Source organism: Astyanax mexicanus, chromosome 1, assembly GCF_023375975.1.
Source record: "Astyanax mexicanus isolate ESR-SI-001 chromosome 1, AstMex3_surface, whole genome shotgun sequence".
Lineage (NCBI taxonomy): Eukaryota > Metazoa > Chordata > Actinopteri > Characiformes > Acestrorhamphidae > Astyanax > Astyanax mexicanus.
This window is the reverse complement of record NC_064408.1, coordinates 117,997,923-118,016,206: the sequence shown is the minus strand read 5'-3', so window position 1 is coordinate 118,016,206 and position 18,284 is coordinate 117,997,923. Positions and strand designations below refer to the sequence as shown.

Sequence of the window (18,284 nt, the reverse complement as noted above, 5' to 3'; positions counted from 1 at the left end):
TGATTTTAAAGAAGTAAAATTACAGCTTGAAACTCACTGCAGCGCTGCATTGAGGTGTAATAGGAGGAATAGCGGTGCTCTTGTGTCTGTGCCGGAGCTCCTCTGAGCTCAAACCAGACTCTCCAGTTTTCCGAGGCGGCCGCGACCAACACTCGCGAGAACTGCGACCTGCTTTCCGACCTTTAGTTCAAACAGTTCTACAATAACTACTGATTCATTCTTTACAAACTAACATACAGACACTCTGACAGAAGCTGGAAAGAGACCGAATATGTCTGTGAAGGCCAGAAAACGAGAAAGAGAAACACCATAATGGCTTCCATTTAATTAACCTTTATTCACGCCTATTCTAGCTAGCATGATTATCTGGACTGTATTATGCATTTAACGTGCTCAAATATAATTTTATATTTGATTTGATATTACAGATTAATGTGGACACAAAAGTAAGTTCAGATCACTTTATAAAAAGTAAGTGTTTAGGTTTTTTGCAGCAAGTGAAATGACGGGTCATCTCGCAGAGGTTCTGAATGTGTAACACAGACAGTCTTTATTGTAAAAGAGGTAGAGAATACAGGTGTTTCACTGTACAGAGAAAGACAGCACTGTTGATATACGCATTCAAACCGTAAATAAAGACAGCAAACACACCCCATTCATATAATAATAATAATAATAGGTACACACAGTAAAAAAGAGAATACACAAACAAACAAACAAACAAAAAACAAACAATCTTTGGATTATTCTCTATTGCCCCCTTTACCTATGCCAATTCACCTCTATCTGAGCTTTAAAGAAACAATATAGATTAGAATAGCAGTGATAACAATAACAATAATAATAATAGCACTACAGTCATAAAGAAAGCAGTCTTAATGCGCTTTAAAAAGTTCCCTCTTCAGAACCCAAATATTGCAGTAACATGTAGTGGAAGTAGTGAAGTGATGACGAAATAATATTAATATTAATATAATAATAAAACGGAAACGAAACGGGAAAGAAAACGGCCAAAACCATGATGAACCCACCTTCAATCCATTCCCCTCCAATCACGCTCTCACTCACTCACACACTCCAAGCAGTGTGATGTACTATGATCAATAAATGTGCAGAACAGAAAACAGAAGAAAAAAAAAGAAACAAAACTGCACTTGGGCAGAAGAGTGACCATCATTCTTTCCGTCTTTTTCTTTGTCCTGATCTCCCTCTCTCTCCAGGTAACGCCCATTAGTCCGAGTTATCCGAGTGTTCGCTTCCAGGTGGAGAGGGGGGCGTGTTCTGCTCCTGCCAGTTCCCATTAGTCTGTACACACAAACACACACAAAAAGAGAGAGAGGGAGACTGTTAACTGCCATTTCTCAAAAAAAAAAAAAAAATTATCAGTCTCTTCAAAAGTAAGAAAATTAGTGTTTGGTAGATTAGTTCTCTGTTGCAACAACTGGAAAGTGTTGGAAAGCTTGTTAATTTCCCCTTCCTCCTTAATTTCCAAAAGCTTTCACTAATATCACTCAATGACCGTGCAAATTTGTTTCTTTACTGTTTTTAAACAAGTAACATAAAGAGCCACTAAACCCCAAACCATTTTTGTTCCATTAAGATCTAAAATGTGTTCAATTTGAATTAATGAAACATACAAGTCCTGCTTAAATTGTATAAAAACCTTAAAAAAAAAAAAACACTTTTATTGTGGTAATTTCCTCCTCGGCAGCTCAGCCAATCGGCAGTCCCTCCTGCCCTGCCCCTAAACCCATACATCACCCAGTGCCCCTCCCAAATTAACCCCCCCCACCCCCACCCCCCTTTTTAAAGCATTTATCTAATTTGAACCAAGGGTGGAGTCAGCAAAAATCAGGAGGTTTAGTGGCCCTTTAAGCTCCTTCCTTTCTTGTGTCTCATCTAATTGGTGGAAATGCTACAATAATATAATGCAGAAATAATCATAGCACAAAAAGTGAGGAAATTTGTGTTTGGTAGATTATTTCTTTGTTGCAACAATGCTTTTTGGTAATACAGTCTTTATGAAAATAAAGGCTGTAAGGAAATTATATTATCTTATACCATTGGAAAGACAGTTAATTTCCCTTTTAAATGGACACATAACAATATGCAGATCAGTCAATCTATAATACCGCCCACGGCTGACATCCAACCATCTGCGCCTCACCGCTATCGGAAGCACACTGCTGCTGCAGCTCAGCCAATCAGCTCTCCATACTGCCCTGGCTCTAAACCCATACATCACTCAGTGCCCCTGAATTTCCCTTTTAAATGGAGCCACAGTTGTAAGGAACATGCATTTGTGGGATGAGCAGCAGAGCGGAGTATGTGTTGAGGTTGAGCAAATTTGCCTACTTTTTGTGCTATATTCATTTCTGCTTTATATTACTGTAGCATTTCCACCAACCAGACGAGACACACGAAGGGGAGAGGCTTAAGATAACAGTAGATAAAACAGTAGATAAACGGGCATGGTCCGTAAGTGACGTCATTGAAAGCTTTTAAACAGTTTAAGAGGTTTTAATGCTTTTTTAACTTTCCAAATAAATTAAACCCTGATTTGAAGTAGACTATCAATGCTAAATGACTACATGCTACAGACTTGTTAGATGAATAATAAATTTACAAAAAACACCAACAAATAAAAAAAAAAAAGAAAAAAAAAAAAAACATGTTAAAGCTTGGCTTTAACCAGCATGGCCAGTGTGAGTTTATGAAGCAGGTATGAGCATGCATGTAATGGGCTCCTCACCCGGCTCTCTCTGGGACTATAAAGTCTTTCTGAAAAGCGGGAATGAGAGACTGAGTCCTACCAGAGAGAGAGAGGACAAGGAAGTTTAGGGGTGCACACACACACACACACACACGTGCACACACACACACACACACACACACACACACAGTCATGTGAAAGAGGAAAAAACAGATAAGGGTTCAAAATAGTGCTGGGCAATTATGGCCTAAAAAAATAATCTTTTTCCACAAAAATCAGATTTTAGTTTTTTTTTTAGTAAATTTCAGAAAACAAAGAAACTGTTCAAAACTAGGTTTAACCCGTAAAAAAAAAAAAAAAAAAAAAAAAAAGGTGTTTGGTGTTCAGACGTTTTGGGTACAGTCGAATCATTGCATTCCAAATTATTATGCAAATTGTGCATGATTTTCCTAAATGGTCGAAGCAAATGACAGTCAGTATAATAAAAGTCATTCTTTTATTGTAATCTGTTAAACTATAAATCGATTTTTTTAACAAACCTCCCAATTATAACAGTTTATTCTTCAACAATAAAACTCAAAATGCATTATTCCAAATTATTATGTATAGAAGAGGTTCTATAGGCACACTTAAAAACCTTTCATTTTCTCAAAAATAAAAAAACATTATTATTAATGCGGTGCACCTTATGTATGAATTCTACCAGTCGGGTACTAAGGAACAGTAAAGCCACTCCTCTGAAGTACAGCATTATAAGGGTGAGTTTTTAGTGAAGTTTCTCCGGCACTAAGGCTGGGTGCAGCAGCATTAGCATTAGCCGCTAACTACAGCGCTAGCTCTTTTGTTGTTCAGAGGTGAGTATATTGTACTGTAGTCTGCGTGTTTGCTGTGTTAAAACAAGCTACACAGGACGAACGGCAATACCTACTAAATTAAAAGGGAAACATAGTGTCTCTTTAAATGCACCTTATAATCCAGGCCGCCTTATGTATGAAAATAGATCAGAAAATAGACGTTCATTGATAATGCACCTTATAATCCAGTGCGCGCCTTATAGTGCGGAAAATACGGTACACAAAACACACAAGCCAAAACCATGGTGACCCAATGAGCACCTGCATGCATGCACTTGAAATGACAGCACGCAACCCAAAATCAACAACACAGTAACATTAAAAACGGTCTTACCTGTCCCCCCATGTGGTAGCCAGGCTGCTCTCCATTCACTGGAGGAACTCCAAGGAAGAGATCAGCTGACCCTGAGAGAGAGAAGGAACCTGAGCCTGTAAAAGAGGTGAGAGATGAGAGATGGGTTACAGATACACAAAGTTATTCATAAAAATAATGTAAATGCAGTTATGACAAAATATTTACATGTACTTTTTGTAGGATATTTGTAATGTAGTCTTTTATAGCTTATCATAATCAACATGAGACATATTATAACTCGAATTAACCATTATTTTAGTTATTTAATAAAATCCAATCAGATGCAAAACAGTAAATTCTAGCAAATATCTTAGGGCTTACATAATATGTTAACATTTTTGTTCAGTCCAACGTTAAAGGTGAACTCCCAAATGTAGTGAAACATGATATGCAAAAACTTTTGAATAGCCCACCTCCATTTACCCCCCGCATTCCCAAATACAGCTCTTTTAGCTCATGCTCCCATCAGGCTTACAATGCTACCCATGGAAAGAACTATTACTATTTTTACATCATTTACAATCTAAAATAGCTCCAGATTTTACTGGTAGAATACTGAGAGCTCTGACATTTAAAAAAAGCATTATACATCTCTGGAAAAAAAAATAAGAAACCACTTAAAAATTACTAATTTCCTTGATTTTACCAAATTAACAACCTCTGGAATATAATCAATACGGATGATCACAAGCCATCAAACCAAGCTAAACTGCTTGAATTTTTGCACCAGGAGTGGAATAAAGTTATCCAAAAGCAGTGTGTAAGACTGGTGGAGGAGAACATGATGCCAAGATGCATGAAAACTGTGATTAAAAACCAGGGTTACTCCACCAAATATTGATTTCTGAACTCTTAAAACTTTCTGATTATGAACTTGTTTTTTTGCTCTGTATCTTTTTTATTTCAGCAATTTCTCATTTTTTGCAAATAAATGCTCTAAATGACAACATTTATGGGAGAAATATTGTCTGTAGTTTATAGAATAAAACAACAATGTTCATTTTACTCAAACATAAACCTATAAATAGCAAAATCAGAGAAACTGACTCTTCTCGGAGTGTGGATTGAGGTCAGAACTAACCGGTAGAGTTTGGAGTGTGTGGCGACCCTTCTCTCTGTGTGGCGCCCATGGCCGTCTTCATGGCGTAAAGGTTGGCCTCCTCCTGGAATTTGCCGATGTTCTTCTTGTAGCGGATCCTCTTGTTGCCAAACCAGTTAGACACCTGCGGTAGACCAGAGTCAATAAAGAAACTCAAATATAAGCAACCAAATCCACATAACAAAACTCTAAAATCTAGCATAAAGCCTTCTGTAGTCAGTAGAGACAGTTACTCAACAAAAGTAGTAGCAACTCTTTAACAGACTTGATTTAGAAGAAACAATAAACAAGCATGTGCCCTAATACTTTCGTGCATAGGGTGCATTAATACAGTTTCCGCTCTGCTGGCTTGAGCTGTTATTATTGAATGACAAGACTTAGGCCCAATCCCATTTAACCCGTTGGTGCTGCCACTTAGCATATTACTCTGTTTGCATGTTCAAACCTATAGAGTTAGGGTGTCCTGAATCTTGTTAGGCTTGTTAGGATGGCCCTTTAAACTGGGATTTTGGAGAGACTTACTCCAAACAGAGGGCTATGAGAATCAAAGGCATGATGGTGGAATAAGTGACCGTTAAATTTGAGTATTTTCCTTGTTAAAAATTAAGATTAACACTACATTACCATCATTTAATGTGTAGTTTCAATGTTTCATGGCCATTTTCTTCAAAGCAAGCATAAAAAAAAAATCACTAACTAGCTAAAAAATATTCCTGTTCCACCTTAAATGGTGCAACAGACAGCAGGGGATGCAGCATTTAAGGTGGAAAAGAAAATTTCAGCTCCCCATCACAGAGGAATTAAGGAATTGACAATAAGCATTCATTGCTATTACCTGCCTTCTTTCTGAAGACATGTAATAAACTGCTATAGCTATATCTGTATCAGGGTCTTAAATGGTTGTCCCAAATCTTAGGGGGGATTTCACCCCTTCCCTTTGTAATTCTGTTTCAAGAGGAAGGGTTATACTCAAAAACAAGGGGTAGGGGCACAAAAGAGAAATGGGATTGGGCCTTTGCCTTCACAATCAACTCAGAAAAAACATGCATACATTGCCACCTAGTGTAAAGGTGTAGAAATTGTTTAAATTCTTCAAAGACTGTTAGAAGATACTAGATTAAGGAATGTGAGGCTACGTTCACATTACCAGGCTGAAGTGACTGATCTGATTTTTTCATGGCTGTGTGAGCGTGCCGGATCTGTTTCATATGTGGTCCTAAATCGGATAAGTATCCGGCCTATCAGAATCAGAACGCTACGTGCTTCTCTCTGGTACCCACACATCTCTTGGTGCAGCTTGGTTCACCTCCTCAACCTGAGCATGTACTTCAGACCAGCTGTTTGCTCTTCACTCGAGCAAAAGATGCTCCACATATGAGCTGCTAACAAACTCATCCATTTCCCTTTATAAAGCTACAAGTCGTCTCTTAAATATGATGGTTTTTCTTGTTGGTGAAGGTGGTGACGTTTCTACACTTATCAATGTGAACATGAGGCGTTTCAGGGACAGATTCGTTCATATTACACATAGATACAGAACCCTTACATTATATACATATAATGTATAAGAGTTTGGCGATGGTACACATTAGCTGGACAGTGCAGAGCAGTTATGGGAAGCTCTATAGGTGAATGTGAAATCCTCGTGTGCAGAGGAAAGCTGTACCTGAGAGACGGTGATGCTGCATTGTTTGGCCAGCTCCTCTTTGGCCTCCTCGCTGGGGTACGGGTTGGACAGGTGAGAGTAGAAGTACTCGTTCAGAACCTCCGTGGCCTGTTTACTGAAGTTGCGTCTTTTGCGTCTGTCGTCACGACAACAGAAAATGTGAGTAAACAAACAGCCTTCCCAATAAAATTAACCATCACACAACAATTTCCTCATTTTACACATTAGATGAGTCCAGTCCTGCCTCATCAATTACTCACATAATATTCAACGTGTGATAAATTAGGCAGCTTCATGCATAACCAATTAACTGACTATTTAATAAGCATTCATTCAGTTTTAAAAATAATTCCGTTAAAAAAATAACTGTGGAATACTCATCAGAAACATGTAACTTAATAAAACATAAGACAATGATCATTTTTGTGGTGGTTGCTAGAGTAGAAAAGTTCCAAAAGAATATTTGGATATTCAAGTTAGCTTACACTACAGGTAAAACGTTTTAGAACACCCCTTTTTTTTCTTCTTTTTTTTGTAGTCCAGTAGCCGTGTTGTGTGGCCCAGACAAGCAGTTTCTTTCCTCATCTTATTAATGTTTTTTTTTTTATTATTACTGCACTTCTATCTGTTAGACTGTGACTGAGCTCAAGTCTATATACAATATATATATATACACAATATAATCATTTTTTGTTAATATTTTCCATAAATACTAAAATTGTGTTGTTGTTTTTTTTTGTAAATACTAAAATGACTTTTCTCCGTTTTTAGTACATTTGTTTTCCTTAAAGGCTCTGGTTTATTACAGTTTATTACAAAATTCTGTAAAACTTTGTACCATTTCCGATTATTGACTGGACTTCTAAAACTTTTAACAGGTACTTTGTAAGAGATTAAATTCAAAATGAATAGTCCTTTACGCTGTGATCCAACTCCTCCCAAATTACCATCTCAGTTGAACAGGTTTAGGTCAGGGGATTGTGGAGGACAAACACTTTTTTTTACATAACTTCATATGTGTTACTTAATTGGTTTCATGTCTTTATTATCTACTAATGAGGAAATGACTTAAATAATGGAAAACATTAAATGAGAAGGTGTATTAAAAATATTGCCATCAGTATGTGGGCATGGTTGTACACCCATGACAAATAAATACATGAGTAAATTAATAAATAAAAATCACACACCTGGCATCCAGGAAGCGCGAGCGGAGGATCATGACGGCCTCACACGTGCTCTGTTTAAGTTGGGTCTGGATGGAGCTGAACTTGCGGTGGATGATGGCCACCATGCGCTCGATCTCACGTGGGGAGACGGGCCGTGTGCGCGACTGCTCACGTAGCAGGTTCATCACGTGAGTCGTGAACTCACTGCATGCCTGAAAAGCACAAAACATACACACGCACACACAGATGAAATGACTTAGTATTACAGCTTAAACTAGCTGAACATGTCCTAAGTTTATTGGAATGGGGTGCCCATTCACATTTGAACACACAGTGTATGTATGTGGTTAAAACATGGTCTCATTGGGAATCAAAATAAGCCACAAAAGGATGAGAGTGGCCCTACTGTCTAAGCGCTGTCCTTATCCACATGGGATTACAGGTTGAATCCCTGCTGATGCCACAGTAACCATGGTTACAAGTCCTAGAAAGCACAATTAGCCTCACTTTCTCTCTGGTTGGGTAGGACTGCCCTCCTTCTCCCCCATTAAACAGAGCAGAGCAATGCTAATGCTAATGCTAAGTAAGTGCAATTAGTGTTCTCCTTCAAGCGTGCTGAGCTGTACAATGATTCTGAATTAGCAGCAGGTCATGCTCATAGCCTTCTCCATTCTAATACTGAGAGAGATGTTGTGAGATAGTGGGAGCTAAGGATGTGCCATACCGTATTGTATGCAATAATTTCAGCAAAATCTTTGACACAATAAAAAAACCCTCAAATATTCATGAAAGCAGTGCATTTTGTATTTTTTTTATTTGTTATATTTAGTTTTAACTGTTTTTTTGGAGTTGTATGCATGCAATAAATATAGATATAGATTTCTGATGTTGCATTACTTAATTTCTTTTATTTTATTACACTAATATTTTCTACAACAGTCAAGTCAACTGATTTTTTTCGTTTCTACTGAATGCATTGAAAAAAAATCTTATATTTGTACTATATAAAGTTTATCATATTTATTGTGTCACAATAGTATTGGTCCTGCAATATTTTAAAAAAAGTATTTTTAAAAAATTATATCATATCGCCAAAAATATTATCGCAAAAATACCCTAAAATTTTGTGATATTATTTTAGCGCCATATTGCCCAATCTAGTGAGGGAGCTCTAGCTAGTGGGCAGAAACTGGTAAAATAAGATAAAAAGAAAAAGTAAGAACCATTTAAGACCTGGATGAATTTAGAAGCACCAGTCTAAATGTTTTATACACCTTTTCTAAGTCCAGATTAGAAGATTTTTTTCAATTTCAATTTCAACCTCTCTTTCCATCTAGTTTCGGGCAAAATTATGTTAATCATAATTAAGTGAACTTTAACTAAACTAATCTTAATGATGAACAATAAGCAGCTATTTTTATAAAGAGCAGAAACAGTACTTTACTTTGGTACAAGATGCCCTATTTTTTTGAGCAGGAGGATACACCTACTCCCTCAAACTTTCCAGACAAAAACCAACCAGCACAGAGATCTAGACTGAGAATCAAAGGTAAAATCTGGCTTTAATTCACAGTGAAATATTTATGAATTTAGAAGCGCCGGTCTAGGACCAGATTCCTTTTATTACTTATTCTGGCTCTGGGTAAACCAGTATGGCCTTAGGCAAACAACGTGACTTATAAACAGACTGTTAATCTTAAACTTTTCACACATACACTCTAAACAGTCTGGGAGCACACACTACACAATAAAGGATGTTGCCCCACCGAACTCACATAATTACTAGGAGAGGAAGACAGCAAAACAAACTAAGAAGCAGAGCACAGGCTGTTTTCAGAGCTGACTGTGCTGAAACAGTAAAGAGGAACCAATGTTTGGATGTGAGGTGTGATCAGCTTTACACAAGCGCATTGGATTGTGTTTCTACTATAAACTCCACTTAGAAACTGTATATAGAAATGTTTGACCATTATTTACATTTTCTTATTTGCTTTTTCTCATTGGCTTTTCCATCCATTACTATTCATTACTACATTACATATATTTATATATTTAAAATAATGTTTGATACAACTTGTCTTAGCCCAGATCAGGAGGTAAAAATGTTTCAATACTCAATTTGCCTTCACTTTTCATCTAGTTCTGAGCAATATGACCTTTAATTAAAAATTCTGATTAACTAAACTAGATCTTATTGATAAATAATGAACAACTAGTTTAATGATGAACAGAAATAGTACTTTACTTTGGTACAAGATGCCCCCTACTTTTCCAATTGCTGACACTTACTCCCTCAAACTTTCCAGACTTACACCAACCAGCACAAATACCTAAACTGAGAATCAAAGCTAAAATCTGGCTGTAGTTCATATTTAAATCTAGAGACAACACAGATAGGAGCACCTATAATCAAACACAGGGTAGGCAATACAGATAAAATATAACATCTTGATTTGTTTGCTAAATGACACACATATATATATATATATATATATATAATTTTATTTTCTTTCCCCTCCCATAAGGCAATAAAAATGAGACAAAGCTACATGTTCCAGATGTTACACAGGCCTTTTTATCATACAGTCATCCATATCCTGTATATTACACTAGCCTAGTTCTAGTAGCAGTTTATATCGTCAAATCTACAAATTACACTAATTAATTTTTTTTTTGTTTTTTTTTAATGATTCTTTTTATGTTATGTTTTTTTCACTTCAGGTAGCCTAAAAACAAAATGACACATAAAATTAGTTAGCTTTTGTGAAAAACTGCATCTCAAGTGCTTATATAAGCAAATAAAAAGTGTAGTTTGAGTTCTACTTTTTCATTTTCTATAAATCTGGGCTAAAACCATGTCAGATCTATTCTTATACCCATGTGAAGGAGCTGATTTATGAGTCTTTAGTTAAGGTTACAGGGTTCATACACGTTTTAACCAATAAATTTCCATGATTTTTCAATGCCTTCAAGGCAAATTTTCATGACCATATGATTTTTAAAGCATCTGTGCAGACATGGACACTAAACCAAAAATCAACTAAAACTATAATTAGAAAATTATTATAGTAGCTCTAAAATGAATCTTTAATGTTTAATAATAAAATGTGTCAGATCCTGAGATTATCGTGTAGTGCTAAATTACTGAATTGACTCAGTAATGAGCTGACATATGTGTTCTACTTTAAAATAGATTTTCTCCATTGATAAATTAAAACACAAAGCTTTATGAGCATGTGTCCTGGGCCAGAGCCACAGTAATGGTCCTTTTCAGTGAATCACAGCTGATTCAGGACACATTTTTCCTTGACTCCTCTACACATAATAAATGCTTTAAGTGTTTCTTTGATTAATGCCATAGAAGCAGTACGTTTGGTTGATTTAAAATTATGTTTGCAATATAGGTGTGTAAACTAGGGCTGAAACGATTATGATCACAAAGATTATATAAATTTGACGACTCTAAATGTTAAAGGTCGACTTATCGTTATTTTGTAGAAACTACACAAATTACTTGGACAGAAACACAATAGAAGTAAGGTAGCCAGCCCTCAACTTAAAAAGACTAAAAGACAAGAGATCACACGCCTTTTCTGACAAAAAAGCAGCGTTTTAACATTGAAAGGACTAAGTTCTGGACATTTGAAAAGCAATAAAGAAGCTAAAAAAACAGCCACAACAAGCAGAGTTGGATGGCATGGCAGAAACTAGAAATTATTGACTAATCGACTAATTAGTAAAATAATCGCCAGATAAGTCATCTAGCAAATTAATCATTAGTTGCAGCCCTGATGTAAGTGTAAGGAACCTTTGCATCAACTGAAGACACTTTTGACCTTTAAAAGGTTCCTAACACTCACATCTCTATTACAGAGGGTTTTTTTTTTTTATAAGAGCAAAATGGGAAGAACATGTTCCATTTTATGCACCTTTTATGTTAAGTGTGTGGGTTTCATCAACACACTGATCTCAGATCACCAGCTGAGCCCTCACAATGAAAGCTGATCTCTTCAATTTGCATTTGAATCACACCGATTTCCATGATCATTTCCAAATAAATGAGAACAAAGTGACCCTGAAGCCCATACTTAATCAACAGGGAAGACTATCAATGAAAAGCAGACCTCTACTTTGACTACTATTCTATTTCATGTATTTGCTTCAGCCTTTCCTTTTATTTTATTGACTCAACTTCCCTTTCACCAACAAATGTGACTGGGGCATTAGAGACTGCTTTCTAAACATAGTCTCAGGGACGGCAGCTGTGCGGAGCAGTGATTGACGGCTGACGGGCTGAAATGTACCTGCTCATATTTCTCCAGCTCTGTGTGGTAGATTGTGCGAATTTGGCTCAGCTTCTGCTTGTAGTCCGAGTGCTCCAGAGAGCTATCTGGAGACATGCTCCCAGAGCTGGTTGCTGCCGAAACGGCCGCAGCTGCTCCGCCGCCTTTTTCCGGCCCAGCTACGCCTTCGGCCAGGAGCATGTTGTCCAGTCGCACGAGTTGTGGGTCTTGTGGCTCTTCCTCCTGTGCATTTCGCATGGAAAGACCTGGAAAAACCATTAAGATGGTCATTAGTAACCATTACTTACAACAGTTCAGCAGTCAGTGGTCAATATTCAATTGGGACACATGTTCATTAAAGGTTTTGTTGGGAGTTACTGTTACTCTACTGTCTTGAGAAGACAGACTAAATGTGATCCATTTTGGACAAAGCTGTGAGTATCTAATTGCATTCAGTAACCAGAACATTGGTTAGCAAAGTGAGGATGTACTGGATGAAGCACAATTATTCCATGCCAGAAATTACTTTCACTATTAGCCCACAATTCACTGTCCAGCTCTAAATTATCTTCCTCAAGACATAAAATGGTCTACTTTGGCTTTATTAGTGCTTGGTTTGATGCCCAACGCTTTATTCTAAAGACAATTGCTTACAGTGTTACTGAGTAAACCATAGTTTCCAAACAACTAATAGGTTATTACCTCTAAAAGCACTGTTTTAAGACAGTTTTAAAAAGGGTTGGGCCTAAAAACTGCGACTCCTTCCTCAGAGAGTTGCATAAAGCATGTAATGGCATCCTTTTAACTTGCTGCAAAAGCAATTTGATTGGACAGCTGAACGCCAACTGTTAGGTCTGCAACATCAGCTAATAGACACCCACACTGTGTCGCATCGTGCTGAGTGATGGGGAAAGAGGGAGGTCCATCCTAGGCACCCTGAGAGAGTGAGACCAATTATACTCCCTGAGAGAAATGGCCATGGTTGGCTGTGGCAGCACTAGGGATTGTACAAAAATACATTCTTGCTGGAAAATGAAATCTGCATCTCCATTAAAGGTGTCAGCAATGGGAATCATTAAGTGCTGTAAGATTTTGTGGGAAAACAAAACTGCACTGACTCTGGACTTGATATAACACAGTGGATCAACACCAGCAGATGACATGTCTCTCCAAACCATCACTGATTGTGGAAAATTCACACTAGACCTCAAGCAGCTTGAACTGTACGTCTCTCCACTTTTCCTCTAGACTCTGCTCCCTTGATTTACAAATGAAATGCAAAATGCTCTGATGGTCAGTAATGATTTAGAGAGCCATGTCATCTGCTGGTGTTGGTCCACTGTGTCAAGTCCAAAGTCAGTGCAGTGTTTTCCAGGAACATTTTACAGCACTTTCCATGCTTCCCTCTGCTGACAACTTTTATGGGGATGAGAATTTTATTTTCCAGCAGGACTTGGCACACTGCCCACACTGTCCTAGATTGGTCTTCGATAATATTCAAATTTTCTGAGACACTGATTTTTGGGATTTTAAAAACAAAAATGAAATTAATAAACCCTTAAAATATCACTCTGTGTGTAATACATCTATATAATATGAGTTTTCTATTTTAATCTGATTTACTGAAATAAAGTAACTTTTCAATTATACTGAACAATTAACTTCTACATAACGCTACAACATGCGAGTAGGGAGAGCCGACAAACAGATAAAGGTAGGAGATTATTGAAAAACGGATTAAGTAGATTAAATTAAGACAGAAAACTTTTTAAATCACTTTTATATTTTATTTTAGACTTTGAATCTCTGGCTTTGTTCCGAGGAGCGCAGCTCAATATGGCGCTGCTGCTGTTCTGAGACAGCCCCTCCACATTCAGCTACAGCGAGTTAATGTAGAACTTTTACCTGAAGTTAAATGAAAGCTGAGACTTTACAGAAGTTTTAGTTTAGCTGTTGAACTCACCTGTTTTCTCTTTAATCTCGCAGAGCACGCTGAACAAAGCCGGCTTCATTCGGTGACAGTTTAACGCGTGTTTTCTGCGGGGACACACCAACAACACTGCGTTAGCTTAGCTTACATTTCAGTGAAAAAAAGTGAATTAAATGTACAGATTTAGCGATTTAAATGACATTTTGAGGCTATACAGGACTGGATGGTTTTGAGCTTTAAATCGTGTATGGAGTTAGCTATTTAATTAGCTATAAATACAGATATATACTAGTCTAGATAAGTTAGCTAGCTTGGCTAGCTAACGCTAGGATGGTTACTACAGCAGCATACACAGCTAGGCTAGGCTAGGCTAAGCTAACGAGCCTAGCCTAGCTGACCTGTTAGCTTAGATATAATATAGGTAGCTTAGCTTACATATCAGTGAATAAAGTTAATTAAATCTACAGTTTTAGCGGCTTAAATGACATTTCTTGCGCTTATAAAGAAATTGAAGAATTTGAGCTTTACATATTGCATGGACTTAACGTTAGCTATTTAATCAAATGTAAATACAGATAAATACTTAAGAGAGGTTAGCTAGCTTGGATGGCTAACGCTAGCTAGTTTAATACAGCAGCATACATACATAGCTAAGCTAAGCTACAAAGCTAAGCTAACTAGCCTAATCTATTCTAGCTTAGCTATGCTAACGCTACGTCCCTCTGCTGTCTTTCTATAGCTAGGTTATAAAACATTGCTGTGTTTAGACACACATTTAAGTCAGTTCACTTTTATTAGCTAAACAAATGTCTTCATCCATTTCAAACTTAATTAATAAATTAAAGCATAGTTAAGAATAATGTTTTTTGTCTGTAAGGCACACATGTGGTCACTGTATAATTTTAGTTTATTATCTAACTATTTTAAACACACTAATTAACTGTCCCTTAGATTGTATTAAAATTCCTTGATAAATATGAATTCTGATGAATTCTCTAAAATATATATATTTTTACAATTAATTCAATTTAATATTAAGGAGGCTTTCTCTCTGTCTTGAAAAGTTGCTGTTTTTTGAGTTCCTAGTTTTACATTGGACAGCAACGATATATTAACTAAGTAAAATTATATATGAATAAACAAATATTTAGGGCTCAATTAGTGTTAGGTGTAACAAACCAAAAAAATATGCAAGGTCTGAACGGGTTAATATATTATACTGTATTGTATTAGTTAAATATACACAGAAGCTGGTTACCTTTATCTAAAATGAGCTAACTAGCTAGATAGATTTTACCCATGTAAACAATGTAGAACCATGCTGTACAAGGCAGAAAATCCATGTTTTATTCCGTTTTTTTTTCCAGTTTATAACATTATAAACCAGCTTTCTGGCACCTATAATAAACAGTTAAACACTAGCTAGGTTAACTAACTAGCTTATATGTTAAGCAGTAAACAAACAGCTATCTAGGTAGTTAGTTTGCTCCCCTAGTGATTGTTTCCACCTCTGGCAGGACAATACAACTGGTTACACTGTAGAAAAGCTTTAATATACTGTAGTAGATTTACATACATCTTGTAGATAGCTAATACAGCATTGTGTGTTTATGCTATTCAACCACAGCATACAGTGCCAGCCCAAAGTCTGGACACACATTTTCTCATTCAATGTGTGTTTTCTTTATTTTTACGTTTTTACATTGTAAATGTTATATTGAAGACATTAGCCCATAAGAGCCCAGACCAATTTCTGAATATTCTAAATGTAATAAGTTCTCTCTCTTCAAATGAATAGTGTATGGAGTTAGCTAGCTGTTTAATTACGTTAGCTGTATAGAGAGATAAATACTAAACTAATAGATAGGTTAAGTAGCTAACTATCATGGCTTGATTAATACAGCAGCAAACATACAGCTCTGGAAACAAATAAGAGACCACTTAAATTATGACTTTCTTTGACTTTACTAAATAGAAAACCTCTGAAATATAATCCAGAGGAAGATGGAAGATCACAAGCCATCAAACCAAACTGAACTGCTTGAATTTTTGCACCAGGAGTGGCATAAAGTTATTCAAAAGCAGTTTGTAAGACTTGTGGAGGAGACCGGGGTTATTCCACCAAATATTGATTTCTGAACTCTTAAAACTTTATGAACATGAACTTGTTTACTTTGCATTATTTGATGTTTGAAAGCTCTGCATCTTTTTTTGTTATTTCAGCCATTTCTCATTTTCTACAATTAAATGCTCTAAATGACAATATGTTTATTTGGAATTTGAGAGACATGTTGTCCGTAGTTTAAAGAATAAAACAACAATGTTCATTTTACTCAAACATAAACCTAATATCAGAGAAACTGATTCAAAACTGAAGTGGTCTCTTATTTTTTTTCCAGAGCTGTATATAGCTAAGCTAACTAGCCTAGCTTAGCTTAGCTATGCTAACGCTACGTTCCCTGCTTTCTTTCAATAGCTAGCTATAAAGCATTGCTATGTTTGACACCCCTTTAATTCACGTCCACTATCTAAACAAATACTTATATCTTTATTTGTATAATGTAGCTACTGTATTGTATTAAAATATACACAAATCTGGCCCTAAGCCTTGTTTAGCTGCCTGGTAAACTAGCTTTAGCTATGCTAAGCTAACTAGCTAGATAGAATTTCACCCATGTAAACAATGCAGAGCTGAAAATCCTTGTTGTTTTTTCAGGTTATAACATTATAAATCAGATTTTAGCAGGTAAAATAAATAGTTAAACACTTCTAAGTGCCTAAATAGTTGTTAAACTAACCATTTAACTAGCTTAACTACATTTTAAACAAATAAATAAACAGCTATTATAGGTAGTTACTAGTTAATGCCCAAACTTTCTTTTTCAGGCACACAGCCAAAATCGCCTTTTAATTCCTTTAACTTACTTTGCTTGAGCTTCGTCTAAACTTTGGTCAGTGATGGTCATGATCTGTTGCAGAATGTCCCCAATGTCTCGCCGGTTTTCATGTCCGTTTTCTGTCCCGTCCAGGCCCGGCTCTCCATCGGGGCGGTGTTGCGGGTGTATCGGGTTGAGAGAGTGCATTCCCGGGTGAGCGTTCAACCCGAGCCCCCGGCTTGGATTGGGCCCGTTGCCTGTAATAGGCTGCTGCTGCAACATCCTGAGCGGCACATTAATCTGAACCAGCCAGCTCTCCTCCTCAGTGTGTGCAGCAGCAGTTCACACACACACCCCTCACACACACACCCTCCTGTGGATAGGGTATCACACTGGGCTCCCCTACCCATTAATTCCACCTCTGGCAGAACAATAAAACAGGTTATACTGTAAAAAAAAAAAAAAAAAAAAACGCTTAAATATACTGTAGTAGAAATCTCCTGTTAGACATTTAACTCAGCTGTGTGTTTGTGTTATACAGCCACAGCAGCTCTGGAAAAAATTAAGAGACCACTTCAGTTTCTGAATAAGTTTCTCTGGGTTTGCTATTTATAGGTATATGTTTAAGTAAAACAAACATTGTTGTTTTATTCTATAAACTACAGACAACATTTCTCCCAAATTCCAAATAAAAGATTTTCATTTAGAGCATTTATTTACAGAAAATGAGAAATGGCTTTCAGACAATAATGGAAATAATGCAAAGAAAACAAGTTTTAAGAGTTCAGAAATCAATATTTGGTGAAATAACCCTGATTTTCATTCACAGTCTTCATGCATCTTGGCATGTTCTCCTCCACCAGTCTTACACACTGCTTATGGATAACTTTATGCCACTCCTGGTTCATGCTTAACTGTATTAGAAACACAAAACATATTGTTTGAAAGTACTTACATCTCCCTTTGTCTGCCAACTTGCCATGAACAGTGGGTACTGATCCCTCCCTCCCCCTAATGGATAATCCTGCTGTGTACTGTTTGAGGTTCTCAACCAGCAGACCGAGATGATGGGCCATCAACTGATTTAGTGGATGGGATGGTTCTGGTGAGGGTTGATGAGCATCCAAATAGCTCATAGAAGCAGTTAATTCCTGACACCAAACTATTTCAGCTGATTCACAGAAAACAGAAGGATGGGTATTTTTGGTGCTTAAAGTGTTTATAGGGGCAATCGAGACCTAATAAGAAAAAAATACAAAAGTATGCAAAAACTGAGTTTTGAATATTATATGTCTCCCTTAAATGTGTTCATATGATGAGTGTCTGAGACATGTCTATT

General features: G+C 36.8%; 1 protein-coding gene across 2 annotated transcripts; it reads right to left on the bottom strand.

Annotated features, from left to right (window-relative positions):
- Positions 1 to 524: 524 nt before the first annotated feature.
- Positions 525 to 17,285, bottom strand: pbx2 (pre-B-cell leukemia homeobox 2). 2 transcript variants are annotated; one of them, XM_015601422.3, is made up of 9 exons: positions 16,995 to 17,285; positions 14,103 to 14,176; positions 12,161 to 12,405; positions 7,878 to 8,068; positions 6,688 to 6,823; positions 5,004 to 5,145; positions 3,902 to 3,996; positions 2,753 to 2,809; positions 525 to 1,305 (listed from the first exon to the last, which is right to left on the bottom strand). In XM_015601422.3, exons 1-9 carry the CDS (start codon positions 17,225 to 17,227, stop codon positions 1,231 to 1,233), a joined length of 1,248 nt encoding a protein of 415 aa, XP_015456908.1. In that variant the 5' UTR covers positions 17,228 to 17,285; the 3' UTR covers positions 525 to 1,230. The 2 variants fall into 2 exon arrangements, with proteins under 2 accessions (XP_015456908.1, XP_015456909.1); XM_015601423.3 differs by lacking the exon at positions 2,753 to 2,809 and having other exon boundaries at positions 16,995 to 17,283.
- Positions 17,286 to 18,284: the final 999 nt, after the last annotated feature.